The sequence below is a fragment of the Lineus longissimus genome, chromosome 2, assembly GCF_910592395.1.
Source record: "Lineus longissimus chromosome 2, tnLinLong1.2, whole genome shotgun sequence".
In the NCBI taxonomy this organism is placed as follows: Eukaryota; Metazoa; Nemertea; class Pilidiophora; order Heteronemertea; family Lineidae; genus Lineus; species Lineus longissimus.
The window spans coordinates 11,155,707-11,174,073 of NC_088309.1; the positions used below are offsets into that span (position 1 = coordinate 11,155,707).

Consider the following 18,367-nt stretch of genomic DNA (forward strand, 5'->3'; position numbering starts at 1 on the left):
TTACATTGGTCACGAGAATCTTCGGTGTTAAGGTGTTTATGTGTTTGCAAAAGTCTCTATTATCACCATTTCCGCTGGCAATTGAATTTTCCCAATGAAGTAGAAGTAACGATAGTTCGATTTATTCAAACAATCTACTTGACGCGGTTTGTCTCTCCCAAGTTCCAAGACAATATGAAAGATTTTGATGTGTGGTTAATTGATATAAAACTAGTCTTTGTGTCACACTGTACCTCCTGTTGCCTGTTGAATAGGTAAATATTTTGATTTCAAAACAGCCGTGGGTATTTGCGTGAACCTCACTTGTAAGTTGTTGTCATTTGGGGTAGGCCTGACTGATATGCTGCATGCAAGCCTGTAGGAGATGAAGATTTCCACAAGGGACTGATATACTGTCAGCCTTGGAGATGAAGAATCTCACAGGTGAATGATATTCTGTAACCCATTGAGATGAAGGGAATAAGAATCGTCGTTTTCAAAACAGTATCAGTTCTTTGTCAGAGTTATCATTTTCACAATGTACCGTGTCAGAATATTTAATCGCCAAGACTCACTGTATACTAGTCCACTGTGAGAATCTTCATCTCCAAGCCTTATAGTATATCACCCCCTTTTGAAAATCTTTATCTCCTAGGCCAACAGTATATCAGTCCCTTGTGAGAAACTACATCTCCAAGGTTCACAGGATATCAGTCCCTTGTGAGTATCTTCATCTCAATGGCTTAGAGTATATCAGTCACCTGTGAGATTCTTCATCTCCAAGGCTTACAGTATATCAGTCACATGTGAGATTCTTCATCTCCAAGGCTTACAGTATATCAGTCACCTGTGAGATTCTTCATCTCCAAGGCTTACAGTATATCAGTCCCTTGTGGGACTCTTCATCAGCTATCGCATGCAGTATATCAGTCCCTTGTGAGTATCTTCATCTCAATGGGTTACAGTATAACAGTCACCTGTGAGAATCATCATCTACCATGCTCACCATACTCACCATGGTGAATGTAGGTTTCAAAAGGCCACTCTTGCATTGCATATTTTCCATGGTTACCGCTGGCTAACGTCCTGGCCTTTAGGTCAACACTCGGCACTAATGACCGAGCTTATCACGTCAGGTGTGGGAAGGATGGAGGATACGGCCGACTCTGGTTTTCGAGGATGCTAGCTTCGGCCCCACTTGTTTCGAAATTGGCGGAACACGTCCACTTAATACTGAGAGTAATTCGTTCGTCGGCATCCAAATCACTGCCAAAGAGACCTTTGACAAAGTAACGTAAAACACCGGAGTCAACAATTTACTACTTTATTGAATATAATTTATAACATACACTGTAGAGTGATAATATCTACACAAATTAAATAGTAATTCAAGGTATAACAGTAAATAGATGAAAGACTAGATACAAGTATTGCATGCAGACAAAATAATTGTTTCGTACCGAAACAGGTCATACCGGTATAAATTAACCGGGATTTTCCATAAAAGCATGAAAATATTAAGCGTGCTTCTTGACGCGACTGGGCTCCTGTCTCGGGGACTATAGGCCTAACAAACAAGTTGCATCAGAGAGGTTGCAAGTATGGTCTACACAATATGTACCAAATCGACGGCAACAAGCTGGTTAAACTCCGGCCGTTGGGAGTGATGGATCCCCCACTCCCTACAGCGAATCTAGGTAATAAAGGTACAGGAAAAAAGGTACAGGAAAAAAGGTACGGAAATAAAGGTACAGGAAATAAAGGTACAAGAAATAAAAGTACCGGAAATAAAGGTACCGGAAAAAAAGGTACTGGAAAAATAGGTACACAAAATGGCATAAATAGGTAAAAAAGGTACACTTTTTTTTTAAATATCAATTGAATTCTCTCTTTTTCTATTCATAACTTTAACTTTATTTGTTGCGTAGGCATTGCATAGGCCTTAGAAATAAGTATCAAATTTCCAGTATACCGTTATGGTTTTCAAGAGTGAAAACACGGCTATCAAGATCATGATGGTTGTAAAGATTCTAGGACAATTCCCTCTGCAAAAGGGTTAACCGATAAATGTACCAATGTTCAAGTTAAATTGCAATTAATCAATTAACATTCATCATAGAGCTGGACCCAATTAACAATGTGCCTGGCCAATTAGGTCTTAACAGACAAATTATTAGATTTAAGACCAAACACAAGCTATTAGGGAAATGGCGAGAATCTTAATATGAAATGCCAGGTGGGATGCCAGGTGCGCCCGCCCCCCCTCCCAAGATCCTGGATCCGCCCCTAATAAGAATACGACTCGAGTATTTTAAAACGTAAAAGAACATGAATGTACACGTAGTTATTACCAAAAAAAACCTTCAGCTCCCCTGTTGGGCAACTTCTTCCATGAATTTTCCTCAAATTCATTCTGTAACAAAATTGTCCGCAATGTATTAAACTATTTTAAGGCACCACCTTAGTCACAGAAGAAGAAAAATGGGCAGGAAAAGATTAAGACATAGGCCGAGTCTGAACCAGTTGAAGAGAATAATATTCTAAAAAAAATTGTGTACTTTTTTACCTATTTATGCCATTTTGTGTACCTTTTTTTCCAGTACCTTTTTTCCGGTACCTTTATTTCCAGTACTTTTATTTCCTGTACTTTTATTTCCGTACCTTTTTTTCCTGTACCTTTTATTCCTGTACCTTTTTTACCGTATACCCCTACAGCAGTCTGCTGTGTACATAGCAACTTCGATTATTATTAGATATCATATCATTATTATTATTATAATCATACCTAAAAGTGCAGATTAAATACTTGGTATTACTCTATCCTATACTTCTATCCTATAGGATGACTTGAAATTACCCTCGGTCTCCTGTATTGTTGGTTTCTTTCAGTTGTCCTTCATCATCTTGGCTTTTAACTCCTCTTGTCGCTTGAATTTCTCCTCTGATTTTCGGTTCCTCTCTTTATACTCCAAACTGTAACATACAGGCCCAAGGGTGTACATGTATCATTGCAAAGGTATTCCAATAACTGGTAAATAGTGTGCAAAGGGTTATTCATTAATGAAACTATAGCGCCTACACCTCATGGCTTTTATCATTTCTACATCGCTTTGGTGAGTAATTCTAAAATACCTTGGTACCGTAAAGTCAGCTTTTAAATGGAAAATGCATAAGCCTCGTTCTGAGAGCGGAGTGTTTTGGACACGCAACCAAGATGCTCTACCAAAGTTCCCTCGGGTTGCACTAAAATGTGGAAACCATGCACACGTCACGTCAATGGAATTTCAGCTCACTTCAGAAGTTTGAGGCTCTCAAAACACTGTTTCAAACACAAATCAGTCAAGGAAGCATCAACTACCCTAAGTTTTTTAATGAGCACTACACATATTTGCCGAGAAAAACGCTCCAAATAGCCCATTTGCGCGGATTTTAGCATCACTTGAGTGAGCCGATGCGGACTTCCTATGCGCGCTGTACAAAATGTACATGTCTCATTTTCTGTAACGTTGCCGTAACATATTGTAAACAACGGCGCTACCGGCGCTCCGGCCGGGCCGGCGATGGATGGAATTTGCCAAATTCGCACATATTCAAGTTATTTTCTTGGCCTATCTTTTTAAGTTTGAGGTATTTTAGAATAGAAATTGAACCCTCGGCTTCGGACCTTGGTTGAGTTACCAAGACACTCTCGGGTGGAGCTAAAATTTCGTCCAAACCCTGTATTTTAGCTCCACCCGAGAGTGTCTTGGTAACTCAACCAAGGTCCTCCGCCTCGGGTTCAATTCCTTAAACTATATATACATGTAGGCTTTTCAATTTTTACGACAATGTACATCACTGTATAAAGCCATGTCCAAAACCGCGTCGCAACGCTTGCCCCTACTAATGCAAGTATCAATTCGTTTCTTGCCCCCCCCCCCCCCCCCTCCTCAAGGGTAGTTAAGCTATCACCACTAATCTTTGCCGATGCTTGAGTAGTATTTATTTTTCCTTTAGTGAAAATTTGGCGAAGCTGGAAAGAATAAGGATGCTAATGTGTCGATGTCTTGTCGAACATACAGCCTTACCCAGTAAAATTAGTTCGGTTACTTTATATGACGGTGATAACTGATATATTGTTGATGGTGATGTCTTGACGAAAGAAAAAGTAGCATTGGTGAAAAAAGGGTGATGCTTGAGCCTTAAGATGTCGTTATAGGGTGATAAGGTGTCGTACCCTTGAGGAGGGGGGGGGGGGGTACAAGACACGAATTGGAACTTGCATAAAGATCAGCATCAATGTGACGCTAATACGTCCAGGCCATGACGTCAGAAATTTGTCCACATGCCGAGGACAGGCGTGGCGTTCGTTTTGGGCAGAAGGGCGCAACCGTTGCCGGCGTGTGGACGGATGTTGATATCTTTTTTATTTTCGCATGCTAGATGTCGGATTTTGCCATATACAACATACACCTGTGACAGCGCATGGCGGCGAGCAAGCACTGTCGGATGTCGGGGCCTCATTGCCACCGAATCCAACGCACAAGTATAGTAGCCGCAAGAATATTTACCAATGCATCATTATCCTTTGGATGATTCTATCTGTAGTCAGCGAACTGCCACTGTCAACGATCTTGTAGCATCCTCTGGACTTGGCTGCCTGATACAAAGGAACGAAATCCAAATTAAGTGCATGTAAGCAGCAGACCACGGTGTTCAAACTCAATATTTCTCTTATTTTGATATAAACGTTCCATTCCATCTCCGCGCTCCGTGGGTTACTTGTCTGTCACGAGTACACACCGGACGCAGTGGCCCGACCTCGTCCAATTAGGATGACGCAATCGACTGCTGCGGGAGTCTGGTCCTGAGGAAATCGCATCTCAGCAGGCCTTCGAACTGTTTCTAAAATACACTCGAACGGAGGGTATACTCCGTGGCAGTGATAGTACAGATATATACGCATAATATGTAGGCTCTTTCAGAAGTGAATAACCACGTCAGTTTGGGCCGCTTAGTAAAAACTCAAAAGTAGAAGCATGTAGATGCAGGCCGTGTAGAATTAGCGGAATGAGCGGATTCTGTACAAAATATGATATGATTTCATACAAAATGGAACTTAATGAATTTATTAAGTTTTAATTTGTTCGATACGCCACACAGATTATTTGAAAATCGCTTTTTACAGTCGTTAAGCCACGACTCGCAATGAGGGCATGAAAACTGATCTGTAGGGACAGTTTAGTTCATTCGGTAGCCATGCGCATGCGCTGTATTACCGTACCTCCTTTCGTCTTCAGAATTCAGGCATGGCGACGATCATCGCGACAAATACTGGCTTTTCCATGTGATTGAAGCCCAGAATCCGCTCATTCCGCTAATTCTACATGGCCGTAGATGCATAGGCTACATCACTGTCAAATATATATACATACTAAGAGTAGGTAGCTTACCTGATACGGGTCTTGGCCATCCAAGTCCATTGGGGTGTCTGTCCGTCCGTGCACCACAATATCAATCTTCAAATACATTAAGACATAGATCAATATCAGCAACTTGGTGAAATTGCAGCCGGCAGAATTTGACGTTAATGCCATTACGGACAGAATAGAGAGCGAAACGGACCACACTGGTACAATTGAGTACCGGTATTTGTTTAATAAATCTTTTTTACATATGTGTATCATTCCCAGCTAGGCAATGCTCCTCTAACTGCCCGAGTTGTAGTCGTTGCCGGCCGATTCGACAACACGCGAGGAGACTGAAGGCCATTCATGTAACGCGGACGCAGGACACAATTCACAGACGGAGGGGATCTATTCTCAAATGGCCAAAACCACTTTTCCCCCGCCCCCGTATATTACGGCCGGTGTAACATACGTCAGTTTTCTAATATTCCCCTTATCGTTCCTCCATTCAGAGAATAGGGCGACATCAAAACAACCATTCGAGTCCTAAATCAGAAAAGGTAACATATACTACACCGGGCATTGCTAGGCTTTTTAGGGGAAACAACCAATTGATGCTACATATTCTCATGTACATGACTGTATAATGGGAAACAATTAATGCCATCCCATACCTATTTATAAAGGGGAAACAATGCCTACCTTAAGTTCATCCATGATGGCCTCTGAGAGTATGTAAGGCGCACCAATGATAACTTCGTCAACGTACTTGAAAGATAGGGTAGCTAATACCCTCTCATGGAGGTTCATGATAGGGTAGTTAGTGCCCTTGCATCGGTTGACAACCTACATTATACAAGATAAAGTTCGGCATTGAATTATATCGTAGTATTTTTCAAGTTAACCCGGCTGAAAGCGCTTTGGCATCCCTTCGGAATGTTCCGCCGGGGTGCTCCACGGAATTTTTAAAGGAACAATTTCGCTCGGGACAACTTGAGTACGGTATTATGGACTATATTGGATTCAAGCTGGCCAGGGGTATATATAATCATACCGTACCATGAAAGTTTCGGAAAGACTTAGAGCTGCATAACGGGCTTTATTATAAGGATGATTACCTGGTGTTACATATGACGAACAGATCGTAAGATTTTGAAATTCGTGCTCTGTAAATTTTACAACAGTATATTCTGATAAGATACATTATTAAACTGGCGATTAATTTTGTTACGGGGAAATTCACATTTAAAAGTGGGACCGAAAAAAAGTCGATATAATAAGGGATCCTACCGCGTCTGAATGGATCCCGACAATGAGGAAGTCACCTTGTCCGGCGGCAGCTTCAAGGAAGTCAACATGTCCAGCATCTAGTGAGGTTGGGTCAAGGTAATTTATCGAAGAAGCCACACTAGGCCATGTGTTCTGTTCTGTTAATATATCACTGTTTAGTTTTTTTACGTTCTTTGATCAGACGAAACGGGTTGATTCTTTGGCTTTTATGAAACTTTCACGACGACTTCTAAACCTATAGTCCATTACCTACACGCTTCAATTACATGCTAAACCATAGATTCTGCTGATATACGAGTTTATACTATTGTATTTATACTTTGACGTAGTCCGGGACGCTATTAGCTTACCTACTGCACTGTTATAGCCTCTTTGACGCGTTATTCGACCTCATGTCCTGTGCCGGTTATTTTGATGACAGCACTTACCGTAATTATCGTTAACTATCAAAAAGAGCTCTGGTCAGTTCACTCATCGAAGATAGTCTCGAGAAACAATTGATAGGTTTTGGAAGAAAAAAACCCGTCATCAAAATCCGAGCATGGACATACAGTATGTAATATAATATGTTCTTTCTTATAAAAGATACGCATTAGGTCAAATGCCCCAGCCGTGTAGACAATCCTATCGCCTGGTTTGGGAACATTCCTCGGTGCGAAGTCCGCTATCATTTTTGAAGTTGCAAGGAAATTTGGGTTCACACATCGACCTTCTTCTAGCACATACTGACCACTCTGGAACAAGAGGAAAAGCCTATTTGTAATAACAACTTGGCTGTGGCAAAAATAAGGAAATTACAAACACTTTGCTAAAATTCTTCATGAAATTCAAAATAGCTCGAGTAAAAGGGTGTAGATGTGGCGAACTCGCGCCCGTCGATGTGAGGCCTTGGGTCGTTTCAATTCAATACACTGACTTTGCACACTCCGCGTCAATGTCTTTTTATAGCGACGATGCAAAGGCCTGTTGATGGGGAAGGATGAGTCTAGTCTAAAATACATGTCACAGTACCGTTGTATTCATGTCATCGTCCACTGTCACGTGATGAGCCTTCGTCACCAAGAGAATCCTGCAACAGGAAGAAATAGCATAATGGTTTCGTACAAGCTCATCCTTACAAGTGACGACGTGAATATTCGAGGCATCTCACATGCTTTTGTTTTTTCGCAAATCCCCTAAACGCCTAGGTGAACGCCTGTCTCATTGTTCGACGTCATGGTAACGATGTCGAACAATGGGATAGGCGTTCAGGTTGATGTTGCGGGGGATTTGCGAAAACTCCCTATTAATTTAACACCTAGCCCAAAAAGCCAACTTTATTGATATTTCCCATGCATTTTTTATTAGGCCCGCAGTGCTGGGACCAATTTTAATATCACGTGGGGTTAATGGCCGGGCATGCAACAGCTTGTCATGATTTTTGACCAAAGTGGTGTCCATCTGTTCGATGGGCTATTTTGATAATCATCGCCTACCTTCCTACCAAGTCTGTGGTTGAGATACTTTTTGTCCGTTTAACTTCCCTGAAAGAATAAGCTAGTCACTTTTGATATATGTACCGGTAAGCATCAAGCCAGGCGCCCTCGCTGCATGGGGGACTTCAGTGTGCATCCTCTGATGAACAGCCAATGAACACTTACTACACGTATAATGCCTGGCGATTTTTAAAACATTCGGCAGACATTTTATTTCTTTCAAAAATCTTATTCAATAGAAATATTTGACAAGTGTATTTTGATAACATTATTTACACAGAATGGATCATCAATTATAGATTGTGAATGAACGTCTCAAAATAACCCAAAGTAGTGCTCGGTCGCAAATGACCTCCCAGCCAATTTGCCATTTGCCATTGAAGGCAAGACCACTACGAACAGAATAATACCTCTCTCATTTTGATACTGTCTATAACTACCGGGTAACATCAAATTTTGTAAAAGAAAGAAATATGCGAATCAATATTTTCGATTTTCGTATGAATTGGTCAGAAAAATTTTTCACCAAAATATCTATTAAGCACGCCTTGTTTCGGGGATTATTTTTTAATGTAGTATAATTGTGCTTTTTATAATGAAATAATTTAGCAGGAAGAAATCCAATCAGTTCAATATTGATAATAACTTTGATCGAGTTTAATCGTTAAAGAAAAACTAAATTCAGAATTAGAACTACAATGTAAGTGCTAGTCTTTCTGAACAATACATTACTGCAGTTTGTTATGACATTCTTTAATAATATTTGGTGCGCACGTGACAACAGGGATAAACAACCCCGGTTAACGACTTACATGTAAAGGCCCGCGCTTTTTGCGGCCGCGTTAGAGTCAAGTCCCGTTTCGGCCGATATGCTTATGTCGTCTGCAAATAGGAATGATATCAAAATCAATGTTTTTACACAAAAAGCACAAAAGATAATAATTCAGCACCAGCTGGGGTTCCGGCATTTCAGTCTTGTCACAGAAGTCGATCGGTATAGAGGGGTTCACCTATAATGTGCACCTATCATCGACACATCTGTTGTGCGCTTCCAACAAAAAGATCTACATGTATATATTCAGAATTTATTTGAAAGACTCTGATATTGATTACAAAAGCACTCAAATCTGATGATTTATGTTCACTTGTTTATGTTCAAAATATTTTATTGGAAATGTACACAAGTGGTTAACAGTGAAGTGGTATTCCAAAATCGGCCGATGGAATACGATTTTTAAAAAAATCAACCCCATCGCTGAAGTCCCGGGATTACATTTGATGTGGTTGCAGACGATATTCATGCTCAAACATGTGAAAAAAAGGAAGAGGATATGTACACAGCATGTTGTGTATGCAACAGACAGTAGTTTCATGTTCACAGCGTTTTATATTATTATTCATTAGGCTCATTATAAAGCCCCGCCTCCAATTTTATGCTACCTGCTGTGAATCCTAGCAACATTTTCTCTTGAATACACAACATGCTGTGTATACAATGTGTCTAAAGTACACAGCAGACTTCGCTGGCTGGAGAAAACTGTTTTGGTCATTATGGACACATGCCATAAAAAAACCGTGGCTTCGGCTTGCGTGTTTTCCACCATGCTTTCAGTGGTACTTGACATACGCGTACTTCAAGTGCTGTGGAATTTTCCCATCATTTTTTAAGACTCTTTCTTGTTTGTCGATGGTTCTAGAGTGCCGTAAAGACAACGTTCTGTTGCTCCTGATACCGAAAGAGAGCTGTTTGGAAGGCGGGAAAGGACGAGATTTTGGCCCAAACTTGAACGGAAGCGGGAGTTCTTCCACCGCCACCGCCACCGCCATTTTTCTCCAGCTGACGTCATTGATGACGCGGTTTATGTTACTTCGCCTCTGCTGTGCATGCAACCAACTTACACAGCAGTCTGCTGTGTAGCCTACATAGCCACTTCGGGAAAAAAACCCGACCTATCCCAACTTTCCAAAACTGAGGATGAAGCAAAAGTTCAACTTTATCAAAGTTATTTATACCAGTTTCAAGATAAAGTACATGTAGAAGAAATTCAACATTTAGAATGGTATAAAAGAAAGTCCAATAAAATTCATTTTGATGCAAGTTCTATGATGTCCAACTAATATGGGAAGTCTGGCAGGTGAAGCACTGTTTTGTTTACGTGCATGCCCTTGTTTTGAAAGTAAAAAAATATCTTACCGCCGTGAACGTGGAAGTCGATGTCCAATTCCTTCAGTAGTTGAATTGGAGTGTTAAAAGGGGCATCTTCCAAAACCTAAAGATAGAATTGGTAGTTAGCCTGGGAGCCTCATTTGACCTAGTGATTAAATCGTTCGGCGAGTGTCTCAGTGTACATGTACATGTAGTTTAAGGGGGGATAGGCAGGGGCCATCTTCAGGACCGTGACTAATATCCACGATAATGGTGTCAGATTCAGCACTTAAATGGAAGAGGATATGTACACAGCATGCTGTGTATGCAACAGACAGTAGTTTTATGTTCACAGCGTTTTATATTAATATTCATTTGGCTAATTATAAAGCCCCGCCTCCGATTTTATGCTACCTGCTGTGAATCCCAGCAAAATTTTCTCTTGAATACACAAAATGATGTGTATACAATGCACAGGCGTGCGCACTGTCTAGAGTACACAACAGACTTCGCTGGCTGGAGAAAACTGTTTTGGACGTATGGCTCACATGCCATCCAAAAACCGGGGCTCCATACGCCTTAGATTTACTTGGGGGTCATAGGCTTGCTTGTTTTCCACCATGCTTTCAGTGGTACTTGACATACGCGTACTTCAAGTGCTGTGGAATTTTCCCATCATTTTTTAAGACTCTTTCTTGTTTGGGGAAATATCGAGAGGCGGAGTATATTGAAAATCATTGATTTTGGGAAATATCGAGAGGCGGAGTATATTGAAAATCATTGATTTTGGGAAATATCGAGAGGCGGAGTATATTGAAAATCATCGATTTTGGGAAATATCGAGAGGCGGAGCTAGTATATTGAAAATCACTGGTTAGGTCAGGATGGGCTTTTATGGCTTTTTTCAATCCTACTTTATCTGACTTTCTGTCAACCGGATGACATATCTGCATGGTACGAACCAAAAAAATATAAGTAGGACCTAGACGATAAAGAAAGTGAGTTACAATCACCTCATCGACCCATCGAAAAGCTCGCACAATTCTGTATCTTTCATCTTGCGTGAAAACTGGAGGGCCTTTGTTCGTAGCAATTTCAGCTGCAAAGCAGACAAAGAAAATCGATCAAGAAATGTGACAGCAGGCCGTCCCAAGTTTGTCAGACCAAGGTGGTGCCCGTGACAGTGTTTTGTTTATTGTTGACATACAATGGGTGATTTCAAAGTTGGTTTTGGTTTTAGTGTTGGGTGTTAGTGTCAGTTTTATTCTTAATTTCTACCCCTAAAAACCTATGTCTGGATAAGACCAATTCGAGGTTTTAGTTTAACACCAACACCTGGTTTTATCTAACCACCTAAAACCTGGGCTGAAACTAAGAAGAAGTTTTATTCTGCAGGTAAAACTAACACCAAGATGGACAGAGATAAAACCTTGGAAAAACCAAACATGCATTTGAAATAGGATAATGCTAAATCTGAGTGTCAAAACTAACACCAGAACAGATTTCATTTCTGGTGTTGTGGAGAGTTTTAGTTTTAGTCCCGGTGTTAGTTTTTGACACTAAAACCATCCCTTAGTTTTAAGCTAAAACCGGACATAATGCTAAAACCAACAAACACTAACTCTGAAATAGGATGAGACTAAAACCCGCTTCATTTCAATGCCGGCTTAATCAAGGGTTTTAGTGTTCCATTTAGTTTTAAAACTAAATCTAAAAACTGACTTTGAAATCACCCAATGTATGGTCAGAATTAAAGTACATAATCAAAGGACTCATTTTTTCCGCCTCCTGGGTGTCTTACACCTATAGCATTCCGCGACGTTACTATTTATAGCTCACAGTGTCATTTGAATAAGATATTGATGACGTTTTAGTCACGTGACAGTCGGACATCAACATTTCTACGCATTTGAGCTTATTTCAAAGTCAATTATCTTTGACCCTGCATTGTTTTTAGCATGAATGATACCATAGAGTCAGAGAGAGAAATATTCAGAACAATTATTTAGTACTAGCATATACCCATGGAGCGGGCAAAGTTGAAATGTAATATACATTAGTTAAATGGGCACGATGATTGAGCTACATTAAATTTCTAACGTTACTGAAGTTTTATTAAAGGTTAAACACGAAATTAACTGCATTTAGGGACTTATTGCTGCTATCTACATGCAACCCCCAATAGATTGATTGGAGTACGCTATTTTGCACAATGCATTGAGACCAGTGACAGCAGGTCCTGTTCCAAATAAGGCCCTCACATATTAGGCATATCACCTACCCACTCCCGTACCCAATGCCACTGTCGGACCAAAGCCAGGTGCATGGAGAGATGCAGAACGCAATTCAAACTGACAACATCAGTCAGTAAAGAATAAAACAAAGAGCAAGCGCTGGCCACTGTACATATTTTGTCCATCCTGGCATAACTGTTTATTGATACCCTGACTGCATGTTCCGGTAGGCCACCCTGCAGAATTTGCCTTATCACTCCGGTCAGTGTTTCTCGAATAGAACTAAAATAGAATAGGCTAATCATTAATCTCCCTGCTAATACCCTGCACCATGGACCAGGTTGTACAGCACTACATACGTGCTGGAAGCTAATACTGATGTGGCAGGGAGAATATGCGTGAAGTTTGTGTATGCTTTTGAGAATGAGCGGAGCTCTCCAGTCGACGTGCTCTCTGAAAAGTTGTTATTTATTCTAAAACCACGAAGATATTCGACGTATGACACCCTCAGTGACACTCTTACTTATGATCCACACCTACGAAGCCAAAAGTTGCAAGAATTCGACGCATTTCCGAGGCCCAATTTTGAAACAAAAATCGCCTCCTTTTTAGCGGCCACAACGCGCATTATAGTATAGATTTCCAACACTCAGCGATGGGGAAATAGAGGGCAGCAGCTGCAGTGACCTCATTATCGCGGAATGCTATTCAAGACACTATTGCCATTGATGTTGCAGGTCAATCAAGCAGAGGCATGGAGAAACCTAATCCCGTCGTGGGCCTACCAAAATGTACACATACACTGGCTTGCGACAGTGGACGTTAGGCGGCGGAACTCGAGTATATAAAATGACAGATGAGGGCGGTACCGGGAGGTATAGATGGAACAGCCCTAACGAAATAGTGACGCGTTTTACACAATCATGTAAAATGTAGTTTTACATATAAACTATCAAATTCACACATACCATCAGGATGGACACCAACTATCAGACAATCACCATGCTGCTTTGCCTGAAAAAAACACACTATAAAGATTGCGCCAACCAATTGTCCAAACTGAGCATGTAATTGAATGGCATCGATTAATTAATTCCTGACCTTTTGATGCACTTTGATTGAAAATAGTAGTGATTCGGTGACGCGCTCTCCCCAGCGAAGATAAAAAACCCTAAAGATATTCAGAAGCGAAACCAACCCTTACCTGCCTAGTTGCATTAGCGTGTCCGTAATGGGTAACGTCAAAACTGAAAAAAAAATGATGATAAAGAACAAATTGAAGTTAAATATGAGTATATTGAAAACTGGTATAGGCCTATAAAGGATGCTGCGCGAGGGGCGGAGCATACGACTGCCTCTTGGTATTCGAGGATGCCCCCGTCATGTCCGTCCAGGCATCGCTCCACACCTATTTTGTTGATCCAGGAGTTGACAAATTAACCCAGGATGTCATTTTTTGCCACAAAATCATCTCTAAAAGATTTTCTTTATCTGCTTTGCAGCTGAAAATGCAACGAACGAAGGCCCTCCAGTTTTCACGCAAATGAACGAATCTCATCTGTCACGGTTTACTCACCATCCATCCATGTAGAGACGAATCAGTTTTTTGCCTTGAATCGAAGAGGAGCTCCTGTCCATTACTATTCACCAGCTGAATGAAACTGTCCGTCCGATCAGAAGTGTACTGGTATCCTATATACATAAAAGTGACTCTTAGCTGATCTTATAATAGGACAGGTGGTCCTATCACAGGCACATGGAAATAAGAGCGCAATACACTCCCCCACTGACAACATGTTGGGGGGGGGGGGGGTGTATTGCGCTCTTATTTCCATTATGTGCCTGTGATACTATAACAACTGAAAACCCGGCATGCAGGCTGTTACGTGGCGACGGTATAAAAATCGAAATGCTTTTTCTGTTTTTTACTTATAAAGCATACTAGCACACAGCAAGTGGTCAAACATGAATTATAGTACATGTAGCAACCTCGGACACTGAATTCCATTATCTGAGGTATCAGAGGCATGGCCTGGCCAGGCATTCAATGAATTAACATTTCACTCTCGTGGACATTCATGTTTTGAGAAAAATCATGCCGATCCACCGTCGTTGTGCGTATATCCATGGAGACTTTAGGACCGATATTCACTGCCGATAAGTCGGCATGAGAAAAATGGGTCGGGTCTAACTTCTGATTTTTTAATGGAAAAGGAAAATGGAGTGTTGCCATCAATATACTAGTATGGGCTTAACGCTAAGTTAAGTTAAGGCCAATGTTTGGACAAAATTTGTTTCGAACAAGCTCATGAACTTTGCCGTTTTGAATAATATCGAGAGGAACTTGGCCTACAGGTACAATGGCCACACCCTCGAAATTCCAGAGTCAGTCGTATCCTCCTCCCCTCGCACACGTTACTGGGCTTGGTCGGTAGTGCCGAGCGTTGACCGTAAGAGACCTAGCTTCCGGATGCAATGGCCACACCTGAGGTTAACCATCGTAGTGCCATATGGCACCGGTCAGTGTAACATCTGCAAACATTGTTATCACACTGTTCGGGGAAAACAATTGCAACAACTCATTAGGTAAAGTGGGGTAATTGTAGCCCCTTTTTCAGCTATAATTTTGGTTACGCAAGAGATTTCCAGGCAGATTCACTAAAACCGGCCTGCACATTGTAGTGGCACCTCTTCCAATTTTACAGCCTGCAATTTAGGGAACTTAATTTAAAACAATGCCTCTGAGAGACAATACAAGACTCGTGGTCAGGGGCTACAAATACCCCGTGGCCTGGGGGTATTTGTAGCCCCTCACTAAAATTTAAAATTGCATGTTTCTTTTATGTATGAGAACATCTATTTCACAGGTTTATGGTCTTTATTGGAAAAAGCTTTCAATATATTCCAATATAGGTTGACGACGAGATTTTGCTGGTATCAAACGATATTTATTGAACACATTGAGTGATGTTCGATCCAATCACTTACCAATGATCTAAACAATATCGTAGCAAATCAGACTGATTTTAAACTTGTATAAAAACACGAAGTTCTACATATCACCTCTGTAGTTGTACATCACACCTTGTGTCAGACAACAGCTTGTGATAATCTGAAATGACTGATGGTCTTGTCGTGCGCCATTAAAAACCTTAAGTTCAGTCATGGGTCATGTATCAACCCCAACTATAGCTGACACCACTTAATGGTAATGCAATGTATCATGAGAAAGCTGCTATCTAGTCAATGGTGTGGCTTTAACGAGAGACACCAGTAACTTTGAAAATATCAACATTATTTCGAAATAATTTTAGAGAAACTAGTATGAAACCACAAACGTATCATTGTTGGTACATAATTTATTTTATTTATTTATTTATTCGTACATAATTATAGGTACAATTTGAAAGAAAAAAATGGGTGCAGTGCGGGAATATAGATGTTGGTGCGATGTGCAAACTATGAAAGGCTACATGTACACAGCCTGTTAATCATAACTTCTCGAAGGACTTTTGCCGTGTCACTTGTTTCGATCAGCTGCCTGATCTGTCCAACCTCACAAAGGTTATGCTTATTTATTCCGAGCTGATTACACATGACATTAATGTTTTTTCCGACATTAGAACGACTTCCGTTCAGTGCAAGAGTAGCACAAAGTCTAACCAGTTTATTGTCACTCAGAGCGCTTATGATGAATTTCACTGCTCTAGAGAACAACCGTTTTTCTGGACCCACGTCACGGCATAACATTGGCAGCAAGGCTGAGTGCGTTCTATATGGAATGTTGAAAAGTTTTCTAATGCACTTTCTCCAGGTAGTTGAGAATCTTTTCAGAGATCTGGCGGAGAAGTCCCATAAAACGCAACCATATAAACTCAAAACATAGGTTTTAAATAACCGATACTTGACCTCCATATAACAATACCCAAAGGTACTAATTATTGCGTTTGTTTTAGCGCACATATTAGACATAGCCTCAGTAATCACGACATGTTCAACATTAGGACCAATAATGTCTCCTAAATGATTCGCCCTATCCTCAGCCTCAAGCCGTTTGTTGCGCCACTGTATGAATATATCAAGTCTTTCTGTGCTAAAGAATAGAAAGTGAGTTTTTATTACATTGAACAGGAGTCTGTATTCTTCCGAGAATTCGTCGCATAACCTCAACATATTGCTAAGACCGTGTCGTGTCGGACATATCAAGACAACGTCATCTGCATACGCCAGGGCACCCAGAAATAATTGTCCAGTATAACATCCGGACCCGGATTTCTTTAAGCTTTGCAACATTTCCTCCGTATATATACTAAAGAGAATGGGTGATAGAACCCCACCCTGTTTAATACGGTTTTTGTATTTACAGTCCTGCTATTAAGAGCGTCGCGCCATTTAATTTGTATTTGCTGACATGTATACATTGTAGCCAGAAATTTTGCAATTAGAGGACAGCACCCCCTTTTTATAAGAATTTTAAATAACCGGACATATTTCACCCTATCGAAAGCACGGCTAGCGTCCAAGAGTGTCACGTAAACATTAGTACCATGCGCTAGATAATACTCTACTGCCTCTTTTAAAACACTGAAATGTACATTGAGTGGTCGAGCTTTTTTTCTTGAACCCAATTGAAGGTCAGACGAGCTGAACACTTCATCATTTTTGTCCATCAAGATATGATCTAACACTTTGCAAAGGACGCTGCTTAACGCGATTCCTCGATAATTGTCGGAGTTACTCAATGATTAACGTTTGTCCTTCGGAATGGATATTATACTAGCCCTTTTAAATGATTCCAGTATGCATGAGTGAGTTTACATTAGAGTGAACAGAGTCGCAAGCTGGTCATAGAGTACATCTGTGCCATGAATGAGATGATCACTGTAAAGTGTTTGTTCACCGTCGTGTTTCCCTTTTTTAAACTTCCTTATAGCCGATCGCACATCCTCGGCTGAAATGGTGTGCTCCTTACAACTACATCTTCCACTTTTACAAAATTGTTCAATATCCTCGTCTAAATCACTAACAATCCTTCTCATCTGATCTTCATCATAAGCGACTGATGAGTACAATTCTGCGTATTTATCCGCAAACCTTTCTGCTATCGACCTTGCGTCCATCGCATCGTCAATTCTAACCGCGAAGCTTTTCGTCTTCCGTTTGCCCTGACTGATCATTTTCCAGAAGTCCTTGTCATTTTGTTCTATGTATGCCATAGCGAGTCTATTACTGTCTGACACCTTATTTTTCTGTTTTACCATTTTTATAGCATGGTGATACCGTGTCCTAGTGGTCTTACGAATTTCAAACACGACCCCTTGCCTTTGGGATTCCCCTGCTTTCCATATGTTGTGCCACAGCATAACTCTTTCTCTCAGTCCTCTAATGTTTTCATTCCAACCAGGCACTGGCTGACTGGTTTTTCTTGACGGTTTGCCCTTAACAGGAAAACATTAAGGGTTAACATTGTATCTAAATCGGATAGATTTATGATCAAATAATACAATTCGGGTATAAAGAATTTAAAACAAGAGCAACGCAGGGCGTGGCATATTCCCAGGTGAGCACATTGCGTTGGTGTATTAGGAAAGTAAAGTGTTTTTCAGACAACCCCGGGCAGCTGGTGTCATAGCTGACTGGGTTAAGTTGACATCGTGAAAGAGTTATTGGTCTGTAATGCCCGCTGTACACGTTATCTTTTTCTATTACTAAAATTCTGTTTATAAAAATCTACGTTATAAAAAGATAAAGTCCCCGATGTACACCACGTAGTAAATTATTTTCTTTTCGAATATGGCACTCACTGGTCCAATCAGAATACGCGATAATAGAACAATAGTTAACGAACGGTATGAT

At 40.7% G+C, this 18,367-nt stretch overlaps 1 protein-coding gene across 4 annotated transcripts; it reads right to left on the minus strand.

The window, feature by feature from the left end:
- Positions 1 to 1,287: 1,287 nt before the first annotated feature.
- Positions 1,288 to 14,968, minus strand: LOC135482620 (ethanolamine-phosphate cytidylyltransferase-like). 4 transcript variants are annotated; one of them, XM_064762828.1, is made up of 15 exons: positions 14,882 to 14,968; positions 14,088 to 14,203; positions 13,716 to 13,758; positions 13,480 to 13,525; positions 11,291 to 11,376; positions 10,326 to 10,401; positions 8,944 to 9,013; positions 8,132 to 8,179; positions 7,668 to 7,725; positions 7,246 to 7,390; positions 6,657 to 6,733; positions 6,069 to 6,212; positions 5,412 to 5,477; positions 4,530 to 4,618; positions 1,288 to 2,952 (listed from the first exon to the last, which is right to left on the minus strand). In XM_064762828.1, exons 2-15 carry the CDS (start codon positions 14,147 to 14,149, stop codon positions 2,865 to 2,867), a joined length of 1,098 nt encoding a protein of 365 aa, XP_064618898.1. In that variant the 5' UTR covers positions 14,150 to 14,203; positions 14,882 to 14,968; the 3' UTR covers positions 1,288 to 2,864. The 4 variants fall into 4 exon arrangements, with proteins under 4 accessions (XP_064618898.1, XP_064618899.1, XP_064618901.1 ...); XM_064762829.1 differs by having other exon boundaries at positions 14,814 to 14,939; XM_064762831.1 differs by having other exon boundaries at positions 14,865 to 14,923.
- Between the last annotated feature and the right edge of the window lie 3,399 nt (positions 14,969 to 18,367).